This window comes from Panthera tigris, chromosome X, assembly GCF_018350195.1.
Source record: "Panthera tigris isolate Pti1 chromosome X, P.tigris_Pti1_mat1.1, whole genome shotgun sequence".
Classification (NCBI taxonomy): domain Eukaryota; kingdom Metazoa; phylum Chordata; class Mammalia; order Carnivora; family Felidae; genus Panthera; species Panthera tigris.
This window is the reverse complement of record NC_056677.1, coordinates 8,364,620-8,389,866: the sequence shown is the minus strand read 5'-3', so window position 1 is coordinate 8,389,866 and position 25,247 is coordinate 8,364,620. Positions and strand designations below refer to the sequence as shown.

The 25,247-nt window shown below is 44.5% G+C and overlaps 1 protein-coding gene across 1 annotated transcript in view; it reads left to right on the top strand.

Annotated features, from left to right (window-relative positions):
* The first annotated feature begins 565 nt into the window (after positions 1 to 565).
* ARHGAP6 (Rho GTPase activating protein 6) overlaps positions 566 to 25,247 on the top strand; it is a 449,413-nt gene continuing 424,731 nt past the window's right edge. The window contains exon 1 of the mRNA XM_015538744.2: positions 566 to 1,346. Within this exon, the coding sequence (XP_015394230.2) occupies positions 768 to 1,346 (579 nt within the window). The 5' untranslated portion in view covers positions 566 to 767. The remainder of the gene's footprint in view (positions 1,347 to 25,247) is intronic.

The window sequence follows — 25,247 nt, the reverse complement described above, 5'->3', positions numbered from 1 at the left end:
GTGGCCACTCAGCCCTTGGGAGGCCCTAGGCACAGCGCGCTCTGGGTCCCCACTTCGTAGCAGGGCTAGCACCTCGCGGGAACCTGGAGTTTGGAGACACACTTGCACCTAGCCAGTCGGAGGAGTGGGCGCAACAGCCAAGTGGAGGCCAGCCGCGCAGCTTCAGGGCCCGGGACACAGCAGCGGTGCAGCCCCGGCGCGGCTCGGGCGCCCAACACCGGAGCCGGAGGAAGTCCCCCTCGCGGCGCGCGGGGAGCGCGACGGACGCGCCCTGGGCGCACGCCCAGGAGGCCTCCTCCCCAGCCCTCGGGACAGTCCTTAGGGCGCGAGGAGGAGCTTGCTGGAGACTTCGAGGCTGTCCGGAGGAGCCAGCGAGCGGGAGCAGCGCGGCCTCTCCTGCCTCGGCTGGGAAGGGGGAGTGGCGCTGGTGGGCTGGAGTTGGGACTCCAGCGAGCGCCTGACCTTCCTCCTTCTCTTCCTCCCCGCATTCGCGACTCGGGCTCAGGGGGGAAGGTCCTAGCGGCCGCAGGAGGCCACCCGACCTCTTTTCCTAGAAGGCTGGCGATGGATCTTCTGCTTCTGCACCCGCTGGGGCACTTGGAGCGCGCTGGCGGCGCGTGAGCCGGGCACTGCCCTCCCCAGCCCTCGGCGAGCCTCGGGCCAGCCCCGCCTGTCAGCCTAGCCTGAGTCCCCTTCCTTTCCCGGCTCCAAATCGCCAGCGTCCCGAGAGCGGGAAGAGGGTGGCCCTCAAGCACAGTCCCGCCGAGATGTCCGCGCAGAGCCTACTCCACAGTGTCTTCTCCTGCTCCTCGCCGGCCTCGGGCGGCGCGGCCTCGGCCAAGGGCTTCTCCAAGAGGAAGCTGCGCCAGACCCGCAGCTTGGACCCGGCCCTGATCGGCGGCTGTGGGGGCGAGGCGGGCGTGGAGGGCAGCTCGCGGGGGGCCACCGGGGGCCGCCTGTGCTCCGCGCTGCCCCCGGCCGAGGGTCTCAGCCCGCGCTCGGCGTCCTCTCCTCGGGGCCCACACCCCCGGGCCAGCCGACTCCCGCCCCCTAGACCCCTCTGCTCATCCCACTCCACGCCCAGCACCCCTCAGGAGAAGTCGCCGTCTGGCAGCTTCCACTTTGACTATGAGGTCCCTCTGGGTCGCGGCGGCCTCAAGAAGAGCATGGCCTGGGACCTGCCCTCAGTCCTGGCCGGGCCCGGCAGTGGCCGCAGCGCCATCCTCTGCTCCTCGGGGGGTGGCCCCAATGGCATCTTCGCTTCTCCCCGGAGGTGGCTCCAGCAGAGAAAGTTCCAGTCCCCCCCCAACAGCCACAGCCACCCCTACGTTGTGTGGAAGTCCGAGGTAGGTAGGGTCCGGTGCTGCGCGTTCTCACGGCCCAAGGCTGGACACCTGGGCAGTTGTTTAATGCCGTTAACGCTTACAGAGCCAGGGGCCCGCTGAGAGGTTTCCACCGTGTGGCTGTTCTTTCGCCGATTAAATGATGCCTGGAAATGGGACGTCCCTAGTGGCCACCCATGTGTGTCTTATTAGGACTTCTTGGCTCCACTTTGGAGTAGTGGTGGGAACTGGAGGGAGATACGATGTTCTGCTTTCCTGTTTGTGCTGCAGGCGATCTCCAAGGGTCATCTTATCCCTTCATCCAATGTGGGTGTTTTTCTGAACTCAAATGATCTAATTCCTATGCTCTTGTAAGGATCGGATGTAATGTATTTTGAAATATGTCTGCCATCTGGTTGTTCTACGGAGAATTCAGAAACATTCTGGACGGTGTTGTTGATTATGTGTGGAGGTGTGTGTGTTTGGGTGGTGTAGGGAGTAACTACTAGAATTCTCTAGTTTGGATCTTTTCTTCTCCCTAAAGATCTAATTTCAGAAAACTATGCTAGCGAGTACTAGTTTAATCTAGGAGAAAAAGAATCTCTGCTTCAGGCTATGAAATACCATGGAAACATGCCCCAGTTGCACTAAGGACAACTAGTAGTTCGTGAAATATATGTGAATCAGGAATCCTTAATAAATAGGGAACTCAGAGGGAGCTATTTGGTACCTTTGAAATGTTTGCTGTCTGGAAAGAAGAATGGAGAACAGAGTTCTTGGGAAACTGTGGTTGCTGGGTACTTGGAAAGCAACATGCTTTTAGAGAATAAATAGTAGTTGTTTTAGAAATGAGCAACTCTGGTCTCTTTCAGTTCACAAATTCTATAGATTTGCCTTGGATCTGTTTCCATAAGGAAAAGGAGATTCCATCAGTTGTAATTAAATATTTTAAAGTGCGGTTAGAATTACAGAAATGAAATGAAATACCATGTAATTGCTAGAGATTTGGACTAAATAAAGGGAACACAACCAAGAAAAACAGTTTGAAAATAGCATCCAAGATCATACCTCCCTCTGTTAACATGAGATAACTATGAAATTTTGGCTTTTAATGGACCGCCTGAGAAAAATCAGCAGTATTAATCAGAAATATTAGTATCATATATGAATACAGTATTAGTTATGATGTCAAGGTAACTTGCTGTTGGGTTTGGATGTTGAGTATGGACTACAAAAACTAACAAACATTGCTGACTGTTCTGCCTATTTTCTTGAGGAAGATAGGCAGTGGAGAGAAAAGTCAAGCCAGAGAACAAGAGATCCTCTCCAAACCAGGAAACTCAGCATTCGAAAGAGTATGAGAAATCTGGATGTTGAATTTCTCTTGGTCTTTAGAAGGGGCTGAATTCGCACTATATATCAGAAGTACGCAGGGGCGCCTGGGTGGCTCAGTCGGTTGAGCTTCCGACTTCGGCTCAGGTCATGATCTCACGGACTGTGGGTTCAAGCCCCGCGTCGGGCTCTGTGCTGACAGCTCAGAGCCTGGAGCCTGCTTCGGGTTCTGTGTCTCCCTCTCTCTCTGACCCTCCCCCGTTCATGCTCTGTCTCTCTCTGTCTCAAAAATAAATAAACATTAAAAAAAAAAGAAGTATGCATTATCAGAATAATCTGTGTGAACTGAGAGGAGGGAGAAATGCGAAGGCAAGCCAAGTTCTTAGATTCGATAGCCACCGACGTTCACGTTTAAACCCAACGGCCTCGTTGAGAATGTCTCTGCTTTTCTTAACAACTGTACATACCTGGAATACACAGATGCTGCTGCTGTTATGACCCAAAGGTATTCTAGTGTAGATGATCATGGCCGGTTAGAAATTATCTTCTTAGTCACTGAAATCTCATAATCAATGGACAAGTATCTGAATTGCAGTGATACTGGTGGCTTTTGACTGTTCTATGCAGTATTTGGGCAGTCTGCAAGGTCATCTACCATGATTTTCCTCTTTGCAATGGTTAAAACTTAGCATGTAGCCATCTAGCGCAAAAGCAACATTTTCTCATAAAATGTGTGTGTGTGTGTGTGTGTGTGTGTGTGTGTGTGTGTGTGTGTAATTTCTTTGTTCTTGAGGCAGACAAGGAGTGGAATGAAGGTTCAAGGCTGGTTTTGTTTAGTAGAGGCCCACATATCCTATCATAACCCCTGGGTCTGGAATTTAATGGCCTAGGTTACCTTTCAAAGGTTTAATGCCCTGGAATCTTCTCAAACAACCAAGGAAATTCATCCAGTTGAGCGCTGCTTGTCCTCACTTGCCAACAAGCTGGATCCTTTCTCCTAAAAGAGAATCTGTATCAATAATGTCAAAAGTCCAACAAATGGACATCTTGCAAGGTTACTTAAAGTGGACTCTAGAAGAGCATTTTGGTTCTTGTGCTTTTCCTGGTTACCCTGGGTTTCTCAGCCTCGGCACTATTCACAGTTGTGGCCAAATGATTCTTTGTGGGAGAGGCTGCCCTGTGCATTGTGGGATGTTTAGTAGCATCCTGGGCCTCTACCCACTAGATGCCAGGAGCACTCTTCTTTACCAGTGTGACAATGACACGTGTCTACAGACACTGCCGAATGTTCCCTGGGGGCCAAAATCGCTCTAGTTGAGAACCACTGCACCCGTGAGTTGAATGTAGCACGTCAAGCCAGCTGCCTGTGCCCACAGAAGTGTTTCAGCTGGCACAAAGTTTCCCTGGGGCTTTTGTCCAATTCCAAACCAGGTGGATCTCTCTTGAGTCATGCATGCGTCTTATGGTTTGTTCAACTATTCTGTTTCTCTTCCCCTGAATCCATAGCCAAACCTGACAATTCACCTTCGTTCAGATTTAGCCAGTGATGGATCACATTTGTTTCTGCTTAGTTCTTTGAGCAGATTCTCTGGTTTTCAACTAAATTGTTCACACAGTGGCCCCCCGCTCCCAAGACTCTCATAAATGCCTGCAGCTCTATGCCTTGTACTCACTCACAGCTCCCAAATGACCATTTTATGGCCTAAAAGCAGGAGGTATTAAACAAAGTCAGTTACAACTCTATTAATATTTCCTTACTATGTGTTTCAGGATCGCTTAAACAAAATCGGATTCATGGGCGTGTGAGGTAGAGTGCCTACTGAGTAAACAAAGGGATAAACCGTGCGTCGTGACGCACAGTTGGCATAACGCTTCTCAACTTGTATTCTTAGAGGTCAAACTCTGTCCCTGATTCTGCTCTCAGACAAAGGAGTAAGGTCTCCTTCCAACCCTGGAATTCTCCTAATTCTCATGGATCAGAGCCGGGATTATGCTCATTGCTGACTTGGAGTTTGCCAGCTTTGATAATCCAGAAGTAAAATGATCTCTCTCTATCCATGACTTCTTTTCTTCATTTGTGCCATAAGCACGTCTTGAGCACACGATTTCTCTAGGCACCGGAAATGCAGGGAGGCTGCCAAATGGTGTTGGCGCTTAAGGAGCCCACGGTCTAGTGAGGAGGACAGAGGAGTTGACCAGTAGGTACAGTGCAGAAGGGTCAGCACAATGAGGGACGGGGCGGTGTGGGGGGTGATGTGCCATTGTGCTCTGGGGAATTTTGGAAGGCGTCACTGTGCAGAGAGCACTTGAACTTGATCTTCAAGGATGCCTAGCATTTAGAAGAAGAAGGGAGGTGGTCCTTTGATGAAAGAGAAAGGAGTGGACATGCAAAGGCACAGAGGTGTTGGTGATGCCAGAGTGTCCACCCAAGAGGGCTCACAGGGGCTCGAGTGCAGCATTTGTTGGAGGAGGAGGTTGGGAGCTCTGGGGATTAATGTGTGTGGCGACCACCTGGCTGTCTGTACAGTAACCTAATGAGACCAGAAACCACACACACATTTGGGGGATAATAACTAGCTATGGGCATGGATGCAAATGGCACGAGGGCCAAAGCGTGTGGCCCGCCCTCCAAAGCACCTCTTGTCATTAAATCTACAGAGAGGTCAAAGTACGTGAAGTCAAAAGTTTGGGTAGCCTTCCTTATGAAGAGGCCCACTGTGCACCTCTCAGGAGTTTGGGCTCAACGTTTTGTGGAGTGGTGGTTCTCGACCTGGAGGTGACTCTGTCCCCAGGGGACATTTGGCAATGTCTGAAGACAGTTTTGGTTGTCACAGCTGGGGGTGGTGATACATTAGTTTCCTATTGCTGCCAGAACAAATTACCCCAGACTTAGTGGCTTAGAGCCACATAAGTTTACTACCTTATAGTTCTGGAGGTCAGAAGTCTGAAATGGGTCTCACGGGGCTAAAGTCATGTTGTTGGCAGGACTGTGTTCTTTCTGAATGCTCTAGGGTCTGTTTCCTTTGCTTTTGCAGTGGCCTCCGTCTTCCATATTCAAAGCCAGCCTTGTTGTATCTCTTTGACTCTCTTCCATGGTCATTTCTCCCTCTGACTCTCTTAAGGACCGTTGTGGTTGCAGTGGGTTCACCTGGATAATCCAGGCTAATCTCATTATTTTAAGATCAGTTGATGAGCAGCCTTTATTTTTATTTATTTTTTTAAACTTTTTTTAAACTTTTTAAAAAAATTTATCTTTGAGAGAGACAGAGACAGAGTGCGAGCAGGGGAGGGGCAGAGAGAGAGGGAGACACAGAATCCGAAGCAGTCTCCAGGCTCCGAGCTGTCACCACAGAGCCAGACGCGGGGCTCGAACCCACGAACCGCGAGATCATGACCTGAGCTGAAGTCGGACCCTTAACCGACGGAGCCACCCAGGCGCCCCGATTAGCAACCTTTAATTCCCCTTTGCCATGTAACCTAACATATTCACAGGTTCCAGAGACTAGGGCGTGGACATCTCCCGTGGGACATTATTCTGTTTACTACTGGAGGAGGTACCACTGGCTTCTAGTCAGGGAGAAGCCAGAGATGCTGCTGATTGTTCTACAATGTACAGGGCAGCTCCACAGCAAAGAATTCTCTGGCCCTCAGTGTTGGGAGTGCCCAGGTGGAGAAACCCTGTGGTAGAGAATGGGGGAAACTGGTGATTTTTTAGCACGAGGGTGTGACATGATCAGACGTGTTTTAGAGAGATCTCTCCGGTGTCTGGGAGTGGGGGTGGGGGACGATGCCTTAGAGTGAAACATGCAGCGGGGCAGATATTCAGAGGAGGCAGGCATGGGGAGACCATGGCAAGCATCCTACAAACAGATGGGAGTTGGCATATAAACATAATACTTCTGTATTTCTTACTTTGCCATTTTAGCAAATCGTTTTCTTGCATTGTTGAACCGCTGCTAGGTTGGTCTCTATAGGCTAGTGGTTCTCCCCTGTGGCTGAGTTTGCGCCCTGAGCACACTTGGCGATAGCTGGCAGCATTTTTGGCTGCAGAGCTGGGGCGGGGGGTTGCTACTGGCACCTAGTGGGTAGAGGTCAGTGATGCTGCTGATCGTCCTGAAACATGGAGGATAGCCCGCCACAACAAAGAATTATCCTGCTCAAAATTGCAGTAGCACTGAAGTTGAGGTACCCTGTGTAATGTGCTGCTTTATATAAGAAACGGAGTCCTGGGTTCTGCTTTCCAGTACTATTTTCTCTCACGTGTCTGCCTGCAGTCTCTGTCCTTTTCTTCTTCTTTTCTGCTATATGTCAACCAAGGTTCTGAATTGGAAAAAAAAAAAAACCCTTTCCAAAAGGTATTGAGGAAAGGAAAAAAATATGGGGCATATATGTGTACAAATATGTGTAGGGAAAAATTGAGTGGTAAATATATAATGATGGAAACTGGCATTAAAATTTAAAACGTGGGGAGAGATGAATATTGTGATTAAAAATAGAGGCTCACTGATGTCACCAAAGAGGAAGTAATTCGAGTAAGATGGCTTCAGACATGAAAGTGACAAAGGGCATTTTACAAGGAATTAGGTCTGAAATCAGCATGCCAGAAGAATTTATAAATTAGGAAAACAATTACTCAGCTTTTATATGCTCTCTCTGAGTATCCCTCTGCTAGAATTCATCTCTAAAGAAATTCTGAACTTAAATAGAAAATAATGTGAAGGTAACTCCTCAGATGCCTGGGAATTGAGCTTTCACCAGAATTTCGAGATCTGAGGGTGGGAAAGAGGGATTTTTACACCCAGGAAGGAGCTCAAGAGACAGACTGCAAGGATTAAGCTCAAATTCAGACACGCTAAGGGCAGAGCTACCCGGAAATTCTTCTGGAATCTCAATATAAACTGCTAAATTTCTGGAAAAAGTCAGCGGCCACAAGCACCTTACACCTTGGCAATCTCTTTTCTATGCTTATTACTTACTGAAACGGTTCTCTCGAGGGTACTGCGACCTTCTTCTTCGACTTCCTCTGGCTAGACTTCTGAGCAGAACCCACAGCACTTCCCCTACCCGCCCCCCCGCGTCCCCACCACCGAGTCTCAGTTGCTGCCTGTCCATCTCCAGTGTCTCTTCCTGCTCTTCTGTCTCTGTGCTTGCCTTTGTTCGCCCATCTCCATGGTCCTGTGTTTTTCCTTCAAATCATTCTCCCGTGATGATCTCATTCACTCTTGCCACTTGAGCCATCACCCCTCTCGGGGACACTCGTAACCATGTCTGGCTCTAGTCTTGTGTTTGAGTTGCTGACGTTTCTGATTTCTTCCCGGACATGTGCTCACAGCGTCAGCTGGACTCCTCACATTCCACGTGTCCGAAGCCCAGCAGCTCAGCCCCCTTCCTCGGAGCCGGGTTCACTGCCCACAGTGCGGGTTCTGGCGGGTGCCACTCTTCCTCTGCCCGCGTGCTTTTACCAGGTTGCAGACGCCTCCGGCTCTCCCGTCTTCTCAGAGAAGGCGTCCAGTCCCCTGGTGTTCACTTCTCATCTGCTCCGTTCTAAAAAGGATTTGAAGTGGAATGTATCCCAGTTCCTACGTCTCTCTCCGGCGGTTCCTTCCCATTGCTGCTGCCTAGTCTGGGTCCTCAGTGGCTGTGTCCTCCTGGGTAGCCACCCGCCTTCGCTTTGTCCCTCTTCCCATCTCGCTTATGGGCCTTTTACTCCAAAGACACATTGTAATCACGTTAACTTCCTGAGCAAAATCTTTGCTGGGACTCCGTACGTACAGAATGAAATCCAAACTGCTTAAGGCAGTCATTTCAAAGCCTTTTACAGTATAATCTTAGCTTCCTTCCTCCCCTTCCCAGAGAACTCTGGTCCATGGAAGCTAAAGTGGCCACCCAGCCAGTCATCAAATATTTATCGAATACCGGCTATGCACTTGACGTGGGGGATGTACATGAAACAAACAGGTGTGACCCCACAAGGTGCTTAGCCTTTTATGAAAACAATACTTTCAAATAAATAGGTCCCTATACTGTTCAGAATGCTGTGGCGTTACCACCGGAGGACTACTGTAGACAGAACACTGGCCCCCCAAACATCCACATCCCAGTTCCCAGAACCCATGGATATGCTACCTTGCATGGCAAAAGGGCCTGTGCAGATGTGATTCAGTTAACAGTTAAGGATCATGAGGTGGGGGGTGATCTTCAATTACCTGGGTGAGTCAGTGTCATTACAAGAAATGTTGCAAGAGGGAGGCAGGTGGGTTCGAGTCAGAGAAGCAGATATGGGGACAGAATGAGGGAGAGAGGGAAGGACGGACGGCGGGAGAGAGGAAGGGAGGGAGGAAGGGGAGGGACAAATTGGTTTTGAAGATGCTATACTGCTGGCTTTGAAAATGGAGGAAGGAGTCATGTGCCAAGGAATGGAGCAGCCCCTAGAAGCTGAAAAAGGCCAGGAAATAGATTCTCCCCTAGAGCCTTCAGAAGGATCTCAGCCCTGCCAACATCTTTATCTTAGTCCAGTGGGACTTCTGGCCTCCAGAACCATAACTGTGTGTTGTTTCAAGCTGCAGTGTTTGCGTTAATTTGTTACAGCGGCTATAGGAAACTGATACAAGGACCAAGGGAGTCTGGGATGTTTACACTGAAACCAGTGGATGAGGAGGCTTTTGCCAAACAAAAAGGAAGGCAGGCGGCACGCTGGCTGGAAGGGACAGCCTGTAGTTCAGAAGGGACATAGTATGCTTCAGGAGCTTCGAGAAATCCAACTGGAATGGAGTATGAGAGTGAGACATGGCTGAGAGTAAGTCTAACTGGTCTTTGAGATTCATGATACAGATTTTATCATTAAATTTTTTTAATGTTTATTTTTGAGAGAGAGAGAGAGAGAGAGAGAGAGAGAGAATATGCAAGCAAGGGAGAGGCAGAGAGAGAGGGAGACACAGAATCCGAAGCAGGCTCCAGGCTCTGAGCTGTCAGCACAGAGCCGACACGGGGCTCGAGCCCATGAACTCTGAGATCATGACCTGAGCTGAAGTCGGATGCTTAACCGACCGAGCCACCCAGGCACCCCCAGATTTTATTATTTAATGTACATATTTCTGCAGAGATATCTCTTCTTACTTTGCTTTTGGTCACCTGGTCCCATATATATCTGAGAAGGCTCCATTTCCACATTTTGCCTCAACCAGATGCCACCTCTGAATAAATAAGCTTTGAGTATGGTACACGTCGAGACAGAATCAGGATTTGCAGAATTGTGCACTCCTTTTTCCGTAGTGGGATTCTGATTCTTCCAGTCTGGTGTCTGCACAAGGGAAAGTGTGTTTCATATCAGAATCCAGTCAATGGCAGAGGGAGTCTGTATTCTGACAGCAGTTTTCCAAATCCTGGAGACGCACCTTTGGGGGCACGACATATTGTTCTAATAAAATTTACGGCATCCTCTCTGGGCCACTGCTTATGAAAAAGAAGAGTGAGACTATAATTGCAACTGTGTTACAATACAGCAAAAGAGGCGGAATGTAATGTGTGAAAAAATGAAATTAGTCATTACATTAGCAGGTAAAGAATGATGTTTTCATTAGCTATTAGGGAAATGCAAACCCAACCCACAGTGACGCACCACTTCATACCCACTAGGATGACTGGAATCAGGAGGATAATAACAGGTGTTGGCAAGGATGTCGAGAATTTGAAACTCTTACACACTCCTGGTGCCAATGCATAATGGTGTAGCGGGTTCGAAAAAGTTTGGCAGTTTCTCAAAAAATTAAACATAGAGTTCCCACGTGACCCCGTATTTCCACCTCTAGGGCACATACCCAAGGGAAGTGAAAGTATGTCCATGCAAAAACTTGTACATGAATATTCATAGCATCATTATTCATTCATAATAGGCAAAATGGTGGAAGTAACCAAGCGCCCATCAGTAGATGAATGGATAAACAAAGTGTGGTCTACAATGCAAGATTTAAAAAAAAATTTTTTAATGTTTATTTATTTTTGACAGAGAGAGAGAGAGAGAGAGAGAGAGAGAGAGCATGAGTGGGGGAGGGGCAGAGAGAGAGGGAGACACAGAATCCGAAGCAGGCTCCAGGCTCCGAGCTGTCCGCACAGAGCCCAACGCGGGGCTCGAACTCACAGACCTTGAGATCATGACCTGAGCCGAAGTCGGATGCTCAACCGACTGAGCCACCCAGGCGCCCCTACAATGCAAGATTATTCAGCAATAAAAAGGCATGAAGTACTGATAGATGGTACAACATGGATGAATCTTGGAAACATGCTAAGTGAAAGAAGCTAGTCACAAAGGGCCACATAATTATATGATTCTGTTTATATGAAATGTCCAGAGTAGGCAAATCTAGACAGACAGAAAATAGATTAGTGGGTGCCAGAGGCTGGCAGTAGCGAGGGGTGGGGAGTGACTGCCAATGGCTACTGGGTTTCTTTTTGGGATATTGAAAAGGTTTTGGAACTAGATAGAGGTGATGGTTGCACAACCTGGTTGAATTCCCTAAAAATTGCCGAGTTGTGCACTGTAAAAGGATGAATTTTACAGTATGTGAATTTTAATGTCAATTAAAAAAGAATGGTGTTTATAGCTTTTAGAAAATATACCAACATTGTTACTATGTCATCTTTTCAAGAAAACATAAACATAAATGAGGAGCAGAGTCATGCAGTTGGCCTAGGCCTAATGTATATTAAATGCTGTCCTTGGAGACGCAATGGAAGAATCCACAGCCAGGCTGGGATTTTTCTGAGATTGGTTACCGTGGAGATTCTGTGTCCTGATTATTAGGCCTTGAAGGCAAGCGATTAAAAAGGTTGTTTTTCACAACACACAGGGACTTTAAAAACTACCTATAATCTTGAAAAATTGTCCAGCCATATCACACTAGAACTATTAAGTAGCCAAAGATTTTCAGGAGCCATTAGCATTAAAAGCAGCTTGAGAGACCACCCATCAAGCGATGTGCTGATGAACCCAAGAAGAGGCTGAGCCCGGAATAGTCATGTCCGTGGAGGAACTGGAAGTGAGTTGAATCGGATGGCCCGCGGGTCAAGGAAAAGGGCACGTTTTCGTTTTTGTATACGTGGACAGCTCATCGAAACAGGTGAATCCCTACCACCTATAGGAGCCGAAGTGTGAATAAGCATTGGGTCAGTGCTTGCGCTGCTGACAGTTTCATCTCTCAGGGGTTGAGAAAGTAGGCAGGCTGATACTCTGAGACCTAAATGCAAGTGGGGAAAGGGAAACAGAAGCTTTAGGTAACAACAGCCACGTTGCCTCGGGCTTTGTTGTAACAAGGCCTCTGCTCTGGCTACTAATTTGGTCCAGAGAAATCCCGAAATGGGCTACCCGGTTTTCTGGCTTTTGGGCAAAGTATCACTCTACTCACATTGAAGTTTCCAATGGATTCCCTGCGCGCTTATTTTAGTTCACAGGTGTTGATGATGACGATAAGTGAAACAACTATTAGTATTTATGAAGTGCTCAGCAATCTTTCGTTATTACAGCAATTCTCTGGGATGATCGTATCGGCATTTATTTTGTACGCGAGGACACTGAGACTCCGATTAAGAGGTAGCCACGCTCAGTCGGAGATGAAATGAAGTGAGTGGGTTAGAGCTGGACTCTGAACCACACCGCCTGGGTCCAGATCCCAGCTCTGCCTTGCAACCTTAAGGAAATTACAAAGCGTATTTCTGCCTCAGTTTCCTCGTCTGTCTGATGGTGATAAAGTTGATGAACCTCCAGGGGTTTTTGTGAGGACCTCATGACTTAGTTACTTGCAAAGTGCCCAGCACATAGGAAGTACTAAAAGTTGCTGAGGAGAACAAGATTAAATAAATGGAAGATGTGTCCAGGCAACGGAGGTAGGACTTGGATTAAAATATTACTTTAGTGAAAAGTATGTATTCTGCACCTACTGCATGCCGTGAAGCTTGGTCTTTCCACCGTGGCAATTGAAGAGGGCTCAGGTGATCGACAGGTGGATTTGCTATAACCCAACACGCCAACAGGCCCAGGGGTAATAACCTTCATTCCCACGCTCTCGTCATAGGAGCTTCATCGCGTCCGTCACTTTGTAGAATATGTAGAACGTTGGCGACTGGATGGCTCCCAGTCCAGCCCTGCCTCTCTAGCTGGTAAGCGGCAGGCTGCTTTCTCACCTCAAGCCTGATGTTTTTCTCACCTCCTCAAACCACTACGGCCACGTGAGAGCCAGCTGACTTCTTTTCGTGGTTCATCCTGCCAACATCTTTCCAGGCAAACGAGGCAGCATCTCTAAATTGTGGTTACACCATCTACATTCAGATGCTTTTGCCCCCCGTTGAATTCTAACTGTAACTTGCGTTAACATTTCTAGATTGACTTCAGAAGTCTGGGAGCAAAACAGAATCTTACCAGGGGAGAAGTTTTGAAAAGTTTTCTATGTAGTCCAGGCATCCATCTGATACTTAAATCCTATCTATGGCTTCCCCAGTCTGTGTCCAGACCCACCCCCCCCCCCCCCCCCCCAGATGAAGACCTTCACAGTTCTGCCTTTAGATTCTGATGGAAATGGAAATCCTTCCTGAAATTGTGTTAAAAACCAGCCTCCCTGGTACTTTTACCATGCTACAAATGAATTCTGCCTCTCCTGTTCTGCAGCTAATCGCCAATATTGTATTATCCTCATTGGGAAAGAAGTACAGGTTGGCTTGCTTTCTCTCTCAGTGTCAACACAAAGTTTGCTCGTATTGTCTTTTTGGCAGATACGAATTGTGCATATATCAAACTATAATTGGAGGATAGTTTAAACTATTGACCCAAAGTTATCTTGCAAACTACTTATAGAAATCCAGGATTAGGGGGCACCTGGGTGGCTCAGTCAGTTGAGCACCTGACTCTTGATTTTGATTTTGGCTCAGGTCACGATCCCAGGATCATGGGATTGAGTCCTGCATTGGGCTCTGCACCGAGCTTGGAACCTGCTTAAGATTCACACTCCTCCTCTGTTCCCCCCACCCACCCCCCGCCGCCAACACGTTTGCATGTGCGCTCTCTCCCTCTCTCTCTCTAACAAAAAAAAAAAAAGAAAAAAAAAAGAAAAAAAAAGAAATCCAGGATTAGAACTTGCTGTGTCCAGGTTTTTGCTGCTAGATCCAGTGTGTCAGGTTTCTTCTTTTCATGATTTATAGGTGAGTTCAAAGACAGGTGCAGTTTTCATATTACATCACAGAGTATTGTTGTGGGTCTTTCAGCAAGCCCCCAAAGAGGTGTGTTAAATCTGGATTCCAATGTTAATGTGTTGTCAGAATGTATTTGTCAAAATGCCAAGAAAATAAGCAGGAAAGGCGATACGGAGATGGTAAGCCCACTCGAAGGTCAACAAGTCCGATATGGGTCTCAGACTAACTTCAGAAGCACCGAGTTGTGAACTCAGCAAATATATAGTCATTCTGCTGCAGTGGCATCTTTTAACTTATCTTTAATAATCTTTTAATTTATAATTATACTGGAAAGACATTACTTTTCCTTATATAGCTGAGAGCACACTGTTAAAGATTGGTAAAATGTTATGGAAGTGATCAAATATTTAGGTTCTTGTTCAGGGTTCTTTTAGTGGAAATAGGTTATTCAGAGTTTCAAGTTGTAAACAAATGAAATCGTTCATTCCCCTTTGCAATATTATCCTGGCTTTTGGCCTCCCAGGGGGAAGCTAGATGCAGAAGAGTCAATGGGTTGTGATGTCAAGTTTGCATCTCCTTATCTAGAAATATCTCTGTTATAGGAAATGTTTAAAATCCTGCTAAGCATTTTACTGTCCTCAAAAATTATCATGTCTAATCTATATAAAAATATGGTAGATATACCTTATGTAAATATTCACTGAAATCTAAAACCATTCTAAAAAAAGAAAAGTTATTCTTTTAATATTCATTGAATGAGAAGATTGAATAGTCAAGAAGGAAATTAGTATACCTACAAAGATTTTCTCCGAGGGGCACTTGAGTGGCTCGGTCAGTTGAACCTCTGACTCTTGATTTCAGCTCTGGTCGTGATCTCATGCTTCGTGAGATCTAGTCCCATGTTGGGCTCTGTGCTGACAATGTGGAGCCTGCTTGGGATTCTCTTTCTCCCTCTCTGTCTGCCCCAGCCCTGCTCATGTGCTCGCGCTCTCTCTCCCTCTCTCTCTCAAAATAAATAAACATTAAAAAAAATAAAAAAAGATTTTCTTCATGTCATTAATTGTTCCTATGCAATATTTTTATAGTGCAGAAAGGTTGATTTTTTTTCTTTTACTTGGAAAGACTTCTTGCAGAGTTTTATTTATCGTTACATCTTTTAAATTTTATATTTTTTTATCTTTAATTTCTATTTCTTAATTTGTTTTCATGTTTATTTTGAGAGAGAGAGAGAGAGAGCGAGCACAAGCAGGGGAGGGGCAGAGAGAGAGGGAGAGAGAATCCCAAGCAAGCTACACGCTGGCAGGGCAGAACCCGATATGAGGATCCCATGAACCATGAGATCATGACCTGAGCCGAAATCAAGAGTCGGATGCTTAACCAACTGAGCCACCCAGGTGCCCTTTTAAAAAATTTTTAATTTAAGTATAGTTGACCTATAATATATTAGTTCCAATTGTACAACATAGTGAGTCAACACTTATATATATGACGAAATGTTCACCGTTACTGGTGATGAACAGTTACTGTTCATCACTATATAAAGTTGTTACACTATTGCTGCCTATATTCCCTGTGCTGTACTTTTCATCCCCGTGACTTATTTATTTCATGACTGGAAGTTTGTATCTCTGAATCCTCTTGGCCTATTTTGCCTTCCATACCACTTCCCACCCAAAACCGTTAGTTTCTTCTCTATATTTATGAGTCTGTTTCTCTTTGTTGTTGTTCTTAGTTTGTTTTGTTTTTTAGATGCCACACATAAGTGAAATCATATGATATTTGCCTTTCTCTGTCTGGTTATTTCACCTAGCCTAATACCCTCAAGATCCATCCATGTGGTCACAAATGGCAAGATTTCATTCTTTTTTGTTGTTGTTGTTTTATAGCTGAGTAATATTCCATTGTGTATATAGCTAACATCTTTTCTTTATCCATTCATCTATTGATGGACACTTGGGTTGCCTCTGTATCTTGGCTATTATACATAATGCTGCAATAAACATAGGGGTGCATATGTTTTTTGAATTAGTGTTTTTGTTTCCGTGGGGTAAATACCCAGAAGTGGAATTACTAGGTTGTTTGGTATTTCTATTTTTAATGTTTAAAAAATTTTAATTCCAGTATAGTTAACATGGAGTGTTATGTTAGTTTCAAGTGTACAATACAGTGATTCAACAATTCTGTACATTACTCGGTGCTCATCAAGATAAGTGTACTCTTTAATCCCCATCACCTATTTCACCCGTCCTCCCCGCTCTGGCAACTACCAGTCTGTTTTCTGTGGTTAAGAGTCTGTTTTTTGGTTTGTCTCTTTATTTTTCCTTTGCTCCTTTGTTTTGTTTCTTCCACATAGGGGTGAAATCATATGGTACTTGTCATTCTCTGAGTGACTGACTTCACTTGTTGTTGCAAATGGAACAATTTCATTCGTTTTTATGGACAAATAATACTCTCTTGTACACGCCTACCACATCTTCTTTATCCACTCATCTATCGATGAACACTTGGGCTGCTTTAATAATTGGACTATTGTAAATAGCGCTGCAACGAACATAGGGGTAGATATATCTTTTTGAATTAGTGTTTTCACATTCTTTGGGTAAATACCCAGTAGTAGAATTACTGGATCACATGGTAATTCTATTTTTAATGTTTTGAGGAACCTCCAGAGTGATTTCCACAGTGATTGCACCAGTCTGCATTCCCGCCAACAGGTCACCAGGGTTCCTTTTCCTCCACATCCTCGCCAATACTTGTTGATTCTTGAGTTTTTGATTTCAGCCATTCTGACAGGTGTGAGGTGATATCTCACTATGGTTTTGATTTGCATTTCCCTGATCATTTGTGATGTTGAGCATCTTTTCATGTGTCTGTTGACCATCCGTATGTTTTCTTTGGAGCAGCGTCTGTTCATGTCTTCTGCCCATTTTTAAATTGGATTATTTGGGGGTTTGTTTTGGTGTTGAGTTGTCTAAGTTCTTTATATATTTTGGATACTAATCTTTTATTGGATATGTCATTTTCAAGTATCTTTTCCCATTCAGTACGTTGTCTTTTAGTTTTGTTGATTGTTTCCTTCGCTGTGCAGAAGATTTTTTTTTTTTTTGACGCAGTCCCAGTAGTTTATTTTTGCTTTTGTCTCCCTTGCCTCAGGAGACATATCTAGAAAAATGTTACTGCAGCCGAGGCCAGAGAAATTACTGTTTGAGCTCTCTTCTGGAATTTTTATGGTTTCAGGTCTCACATTTAGGTCCTTAATCCATTTTGAGTTAATTTTTGTGTTTGGTGTAAAAGGTAGTCCGGTTTCATTCTTTGGCATGTGGCTGTCCAGTCTTCCCAACATTGTTTGTCGAAGAGACTCTTTCCCACTGGGTATTCTTTCCTGCTTTGTCAAAGATGAATTGACCATATAATTGTGGGTTTATTTCTGGGCTTTCTATTCTGTTCCATTGATCTATGTGTCTTTTTTTTTTGTGCCAGCATCCTGGTGTTTTGATGACTACAGCTTTGCAGTCTAGCTTGAAATCTGGAGTCGTGATACGCCCGGCTTTGATTCTCTTCTTCAAGATTGCTTTGGTTCTTTGGGGTCCTTTGTGGTTCCACATGCATTTTAGGATGGTTTAATTCTGTGGAAAATGCTATTGGTATTTTGATAGAGGTGGCATTAAATCTCTAGATTGCTTTGGGTAATGTGGACATTTTAACAATATTTGCTCTTCCAGTCCATGAGTGTGGGATATGTTTCCATTTATTTGTGTCAAAAGACTTCTTGGGGAATTTTAGATCATGATCTGTTAGTGTAATTTGTCTCTGTATATATCTCTACATGTAACTTTTAATTTCATAATAACATCTGTCTTTAGAAATAAAAACGAACGGTTAGTTAGTACTATGCATAATCGGAACAATGTGGATGAATTATTTTTTATGAAGATATAAGCTTTAAAACTCCATGATAAAAATGTAAAAGGGGCAAAAAGCTCCGTGTCTTAGTGTGAGTATCTCCAAGGTCAGGGCCACAGTGAGTGCAGTTGATCTGGGAGGTGATCCCAGCAAGCAGGAGTGAAAACTAAGGGAGAATGAAATGCCTTTGTAAGTTGTGTCTTGGAAGTTGTAGCTGTGGACGATGGGATAACCGAGGTTCCACCAGGACTGCTGGAAAACATGTAGAACGCCCCTCAGGATGACCCATCTGTGTTTCAGTTACCTATTGCCACCTACAAAACTTAGTGGCGTGATTCTGTGAGTCAGGAATTAATTCAGGGCTGAGCTGGGCTGTTCTACTCCACATGGCATCAGCTGAGTTCACTCACTCGGCTGCTTTCAGCTGGTGTCTCGGATGCCTAGAGAATTCAGGATGTCTTCATTTACATGTCTCGTTCCTTGGTGTTCCCCCGTGTGGCTCCTTTCTCTCCACATGGTTAGCTTGGGCTTCCTCACTGTATGGTGATCTCATGATATTTGGTCAAAGTGAGTCACAGGGTCCGCCCAGATTCGAGGATAAGGGAAGTGGACGTGAGAAGCGACAAAGAACATGTGGCCTTCTTTGATCTGTCACAAGCTACAAGTTGGGATCTGGGATCTGGGAAATGTCTCCATTGGTTTCCATCCTCCGTTGGTTCAGATTCCTTCCAGGGTTTTTAACTTACCTGGTGACTTCTTGCACATGACTATGGGTTTCCTAGAGATAGATCACTGGCAGCACAAGATAGATCAGTGTGAGCTTGCACAGAAATTCCCAGCACAGTTCCAGCTGGATTCAAAACTGTTAGTAGAGGCTCATGGGGAGCGGCATTTAGAACTAGTCACTCGCAATCTTAGCTAACCGAAAGCACAACTGAAGGACAACACGACTAGACTTTGGAGGTGTCTAAGCCCGGGGTCAAATCCCAGGCCACTATTTGTGAGCTATGAATTTCGGTTTCTTCACCTTTACAGAGAGTATAGTTGTATTTTCTTTGTAGGCGGTGGGAAAGCACTGATGAGTGCACTTAGGACCCATGCAGTACGAGGTATTATGCAGCAGTGTCTGTTGTTGATGACTCAGTCTACTTCATTCTGAAATGCTTTACATCATAGGCAGATGCAGATGAAAGATTTTCTAGTGCCTTCGGGGGAAACGAGGCAACAGTACTATGGGAAATGTCAATAACAATTCTAAGAGGCAATTTTAGGCTTTTTAAACTGTAAAGGAAATACGTAGTAGTTAAAGAACTATGAGATGGTGTACTTTTCCTTCTACATTTTAACTTTTAAGATTTGTGTACATACCTTATTTATTTAATGCTTATTTTTGAGAGAGAGGGAGCACGAGTGGGGGAGGGGCAGAGAGAGAGGGAGACAGAGGATCTGAAGCGGGCTCTGCGCTGACAGCACAGAGCCCGATGTGGGGCTCCAACTCACGAACCACGAGATCGTGACCTGAGCTGCAGTCGGATGCTTAACTGACTGAGCCACCCAGGCATCCGTAGTTTTTAATTTTTAAAAAATGTTTATTCGTGTATTTTGAGAGAGAGTGAGAGAGAGCACATGTGGGGTACGGGCAGAGAGAGAGAGAGAGAGAGAGAGAGAATCCCAGGCAGGCTCCACAGTCAGCACTTAGCACAGAGCCTGATGCAGGGCTTGATCCCATGACTGTGAAATCATGATCTGAGCCGATATCGGGAGTTGGACACCTAACCAGCTGAGCCGCACAGATACCCCTGTGTACTATATTTTAAATTGCATCAAAAGTAATTCAGTTTGGTTTTTGTCAAATGTCAAATGCACATTCCCATAAGTAAATGGCAAAATAAGCCCTCCCCCCTTTATTATAGTCAAAGTAGGGGCAAAGAAGTTATTTAAGACTGTCCCTCCAAACTTATAGCAGTTGTTTATTCGATAAGTTATTGTATTGATTTATCTGCTGCCCTTAGGGAATTCGCACATAACCCCCATTGGCTATAAGAGTCTCCTTGCGCGAAGCTACTTGCTCGTAGAACTTTTTGTTCTACTCCACGGAGATCCTTCCAAATGACTGGATGTTGACAAAACAGAGCAAAACAAATGGGTATCTTTGGTAAAAAACTGGCATTTTAAAGCTTGGAGGCATGGGGGGGCAAATGAAGAAATTAAATTTTTTCTATCATTAGTCGATAATGACAATCTGTATCAGCTACTTAAGCATTATCCTTCGGTAATTATTCTTACCCCAGTTTATTCACTCATTCATTCATCAAATAATTCAGCATATCTCATCAAGCTCTGGGTTTAGCAGAATAATATTTACTGAATGCTTGCCTTGAGCGAATTATCCTCTTAAATGCCTTTAAAGGCATTGGATCATTAAGTCCTCACAATAATTGAAGGAAGTCTAAAGCCAGTAAATAAGGAAGGTAAGATTTGAATCCAGCAAAGTAAATACATATGGTCCTTGTTCGGAAGGTCCTCAGTCCAGAGAGACATGTGTAACCGTAATAATAGCTAATAGTTATTGATCACTTGCCTACTCAAACACTCTTGAGTTACTTTATTTGCATGAATTCATTTAGTTCTCCTATCAACTCCATGAATTATTATTATTAGTCCCATTTTCTAGACAAGGAAATTTAGACACAGAGAATTAAGTAATTTGTTCAAGGTTATACTGCTGGTAAAGGATTGGGTCAGGATTTAAATCCAGATAGCCTGGTTTTAGATCTGTTGCTTGTAACCGTCACTCCACGTAGTGTAGATTCAGTACCTTTTCCTATGAGCTAAAACAGAGATTTGTGGGCACTTGGGTGGCTCAGCCAGTTAAGTGTCTGACTCTTGATTTTGGCTCAGGTCATGATCTCATGGGTCATGATTTCGAGCCCCGTGTCAGGCTCTATGCAGACAGTGTAGAGCCTGCTTGGGATTCTATATCTCTGCCCCTCTCTCTGCCCTGCCCCTGATCGATCTCTCTCTCTCTCTCTCTCTCTCTCAAAATAAATAAACTTGAAAAGATGGTAGCTATAAAACAGATTTGTAGATGGGACTTTAAGGCTGGAAAGTCACACTCTGCTTGGGAAAGCCAGGTGAGAAGATATTTGAAGTCAATTTTTTAAATGTTTATTTTTTTGAGAGAGAGAGAGTGCATGCATGTGCAAGCAGGGGAGAGGCAGAGAGAGAGAGAGAGACAGAGAGAGAATCCCAAGCAGGCTCCATGCTGTCAGCACAGAGCCTGATGCAGGGCTCGATCCCACAAATGGTGAGATCGTGATCTGAGCCGAAATCAGGAGTTGGACGCTCAACCGACTGAGCCACCCAGGTGCCCCTGAAGTCAACATTAAAATAAGGAATATGTCCTGGGAACAAGGAGGAGGAAGAAGGCAAGGAGAAGAAACAGAATGAGCAAAGGTATGGAAAACTTAGTAAGCAGGGTGCAGTAGTGTGGAAACTAAAAGTTGTCTGATATGAGTGGAAGGTGGGCCAAGAATTCGGGAGTGGTTTTGCATATGAGTTAATCTCATACCCAACCAGCCTTTAAGATCCAAAGAACAGGACAAACAACAAATATACAATAACTTGCTTAATGTTAACATCTCATATAACCATGACAGGTGTATAAAAACTGAGAAATAATCCTTGGTAACAAGTTTGTTACCAAGGTAATCTTGGCGATGCTGGTTAAGTGCAGTACTTTGACCTGAAATAGAGAACTTACCTGGAGTCACCAGGTTTTCTACTATGGTTCTTTTTCAGTTGCAGATCCCATTCAGGTACCCATTTTGCATTTAGTTAGCGTTGCTTCTTAGTCTCTTCCAATCAGTCTTTCATGACCTTTCCACTTTGTGGAATGTTTCTCAATTTTGGTCTGATGTTTCTCATGATTAGAGCCCAGTGACGGGAAGAATCCAGGCAGCATATCTGACCACAGTTGTCACTGTTTATCGACATTAGTAAAATATAACGTGTCTATTAATGGTGATACTTTTTACCCAATGACCCAGCTGCTCCTGGCCTGTCTGCGAGGTAGCACGGCCGGATGCTTGTAGAGCAGTTGCAGTATTGAGGGTTTAGACTGTGGCTAGGGGACTGAAGAAAGCCACCCCGTAACAGTGACCTCGCGAACAACCAGTTGACCTGATTGGCCCTCTTCCCTGTCAGTAACTTGGATTTGCCCATCCTTCTCCATCACGTGAGAAGCTCTGCCATAGGATACCGCTCAGTCTGCACTTACCGCCACACTGTGCTATCAACAAGCCATTCTTTGGGTGCTGCATTTGTTGGTGTGTGAGGCTGGGCGAAGTCCAAATGCGCTTTGTCATTGCTCAATGTTGGGGAGTGGGGAGGAAGAGCTGGACTTTGAGTAAATATTCATTTACATCAGCAGCATTCCTCTGTGCACTCTGGATGCTTGCTTCTCTCTTGTTAACAGTGCTAGAATAAACACAGAATTCTACCAAAATATTAGCAGTGTGTGCTGTTTTCTTTCACTTGCCAAGATTGTTTTATAATAAATACCGTTGGAGGAAATACCATTGGCCAGCATCCTCAGCGATTACGTTAGTATCTCTAGGGAACAAAGTATGGATTTGGGAGGTGCTTTGCACAGAGAAGCAAAATATGCCTGGTTTAATCTGCATTCCTTGAATATGCTGATCTTGTTATCTTTGAGCCTGATTGTAACTGAAAATATTTCTCTTGGTTTACAAAAGTTGATGTGATTAGTCCCTATGATACCCAGTAATTAAATGTCTTTTAGAAGGTAAGTCTGACATAAGGTATCTTTTGAAACTGATTGGTACTAAAACAGGTGTTCATAATGTACTTTCATGGTAGAAAATGATTGTAGATTAAATTGGATATTTGCATTTATCAGAAATAATTTTAGTCACGTGGAAGAAATGGGTTTTCCCAACAATTTTGTTCACTTGGCTTTGGTTTCAACTCGCACTTGTATCCATTACAGGTGCAAATGATTATTTCCCTCCTGGGTTGAATCCTAGTCCCGTATTTCCATTTCTCTGCAGGATGGTTCTTTTCGTAGGTTTCACCATCGTTTCAAATTCTAAATGTTCAAAACAACTAATGATCTTTTCTCTGCAAGAAGGAAAAGTAAGTAAATGAATAAACCACAACCAGCTTCTTTTCTAAACTTTCCTGTTTGCTTCCGTGATAACCATCTTCACAGCCTTGGAACCCTGAAAATACTTTGATTATTCCTTCTTTTTTATATTCTGTATTCATATGGCCCCCATATGGGGGATAGCTTATCCTTATTTCTATATAATACTCTTCTTTTTCTTTTTCTTTCTGTCCATCCTGGCACTGACCCTCATTTCTCATGCTGGGCCTTATACCTAGTTTCCTGGATGACAGGTTTTTCTCATTTTGACCCCTGCATTCTTCTTCCTTAACACCTAATATCATCATTTAAGTTCTTGCCATGGAGTCCTGTTACCATCAAGATAAAATGTCACCTGTCATATAGACTCTACCTACAATCATCATGTGTTACAATAGTTTGTTTCTTTTATGGATGAGTAGTGAATTCCATGGTATGGATGCACCATAGTTTATATATTGACCTGTTAATGAAATGTGGGCGATTTCCAGTTTTTGGTGATGGTGACTAGAGCTGCTATCAACATACCTGTGTAGAGGTTTCTGTGTGAACGCGAGTTTTCATTTCTCCAGGCTGAATGCCAGGAGTTGGATTTCTGGGTCACATGGTGAATGTATGTTTAACTGTCAAAACTCTCCCCTAGAGTGGCTGTACCTTTTTGCCCTGGCACCAGAAATCTGTGAGAATTCCAGTTGTTCCACATCCTTGTCAGCACTTGGGATTGTCAGTGGTTTCTGTTTTATCCATTCTAAAAGGGGTGTTATGGTAGCTCATTGTGGTTTTGATTGGCATTTCCCTGACAGCTAATGGTGTTCCATCTTTTTTTATGTGCTTACTGGCCCTCCTTATGTCCTCTTTGGTAAAGTGCCTGTTCAAATCTTTTGCCCATTTTTTAATCAGATAGATTTAATTTTTACAAGAGAAAATACTTCCTAGATTTCTCTGGGTAAGAGTATAATGAAGGCATTCGTTTCTTAAGCAACAGTGGAGGTACAAGCTTCTAGCTTTTGGGGGCAGCAGTGTCAGAAAGGTTGAGTTTCTAGTGAGAGTAGCATCTGTTTGGTGGCAGTGTAGTTGTAGCAAAGTCAAGGTTTTGGAGGCAACATAAATTGCAGCCCTTGAGGAGGGCCAAACACAATTTAATCATCAGGTCAGTCCATGATGTGATTTGGGCAATTGTTTTTTTTTTATTTTTATTTTTTATTTTTTATTTTTCAACGTTTTTAATTTATTTTTGGGACAGAGAGAGACAGAGCATGAATGGGGGAGGGGCAGAGAGAGAGGGAGACACAGAATCAGAAACAGGCTCCAGGCTCTGAGCCATCAGCCCAGAGCCTGATGTGGGGCTCGAACTCACGGACCGCGAGATCGTGACCTGGCTGAAGTCGGACGCTTAACCGACTGCGCCACCCAGGCGCCCCTGGGCAATTGTTTTGAGAGACTTGGTCCTGAGCATCTCCGTGATCCTCTGAGCTGCCCAATGTCTTCTCAGCGGCCTTTCTGATTAGATGGAGTCAGCTTCTAAGACCTTAGACAAGAATGATATACTGCATCACTTATGTATGACTACAAGAAAACTGTGTAACAAATGACCATAAAACTTGGCTTCATTCAAACAATGAATAATTATTTTTGCACACCCTTCTGTGGGTTGGTGGAGTAGTTCTATTGATGTGGGCAGAATTTCGCTGATCTCCACTGGACTTGCTCATGCCTGTGCTGTCGTGTAGCATGTTGGTTAAAGGGTATTCATGTTGCTTCTACGTGGTCTCTCATTCTCCGGCACACTGGCATAGGCTTGTACTCCTGGTGGGTATGGGGTGCGAGAAGATCCTCCAAAGCCTCTTGAGGCAGAGCCTGGAAACTACATTGTCACTTCTGCTGTCTCCTAGCGTTCAAGTCCCATAGCCAGCTCAAATTCAAAGGATGGGGTCATAGACTCCACCTACTGATGGAAATTTCTGCCACATTGCAAGGGCCCAGTTCACTAATCAATCTATTTTATGTATAAGGGACTTAGAATTTTGAAGTGAGTGTGTATAAAAAGAGAATCCAGAAGGAAATACATCAAAACATTAAATTATATATTGTTGATGAATTTAAGTCCTCATTTTGCATTTTTGTTTTTTCATTTCTTCGGAAATAAACAGGTATTACTTGTATAAGTCAAATAATGCAATCATACAATATGTAGCATTTTGTCTTTGGCTTCTTCGACTTAGCCCAAATTTTTGGAAGTTCATCCACACATTGTAGCATGTATCAGGACTTTGTTTTATCTGGTTGCTGAGTACTATTGCATTGCATGGATAGACAACACCTTGTTTATCCATTTATTAGTTGAC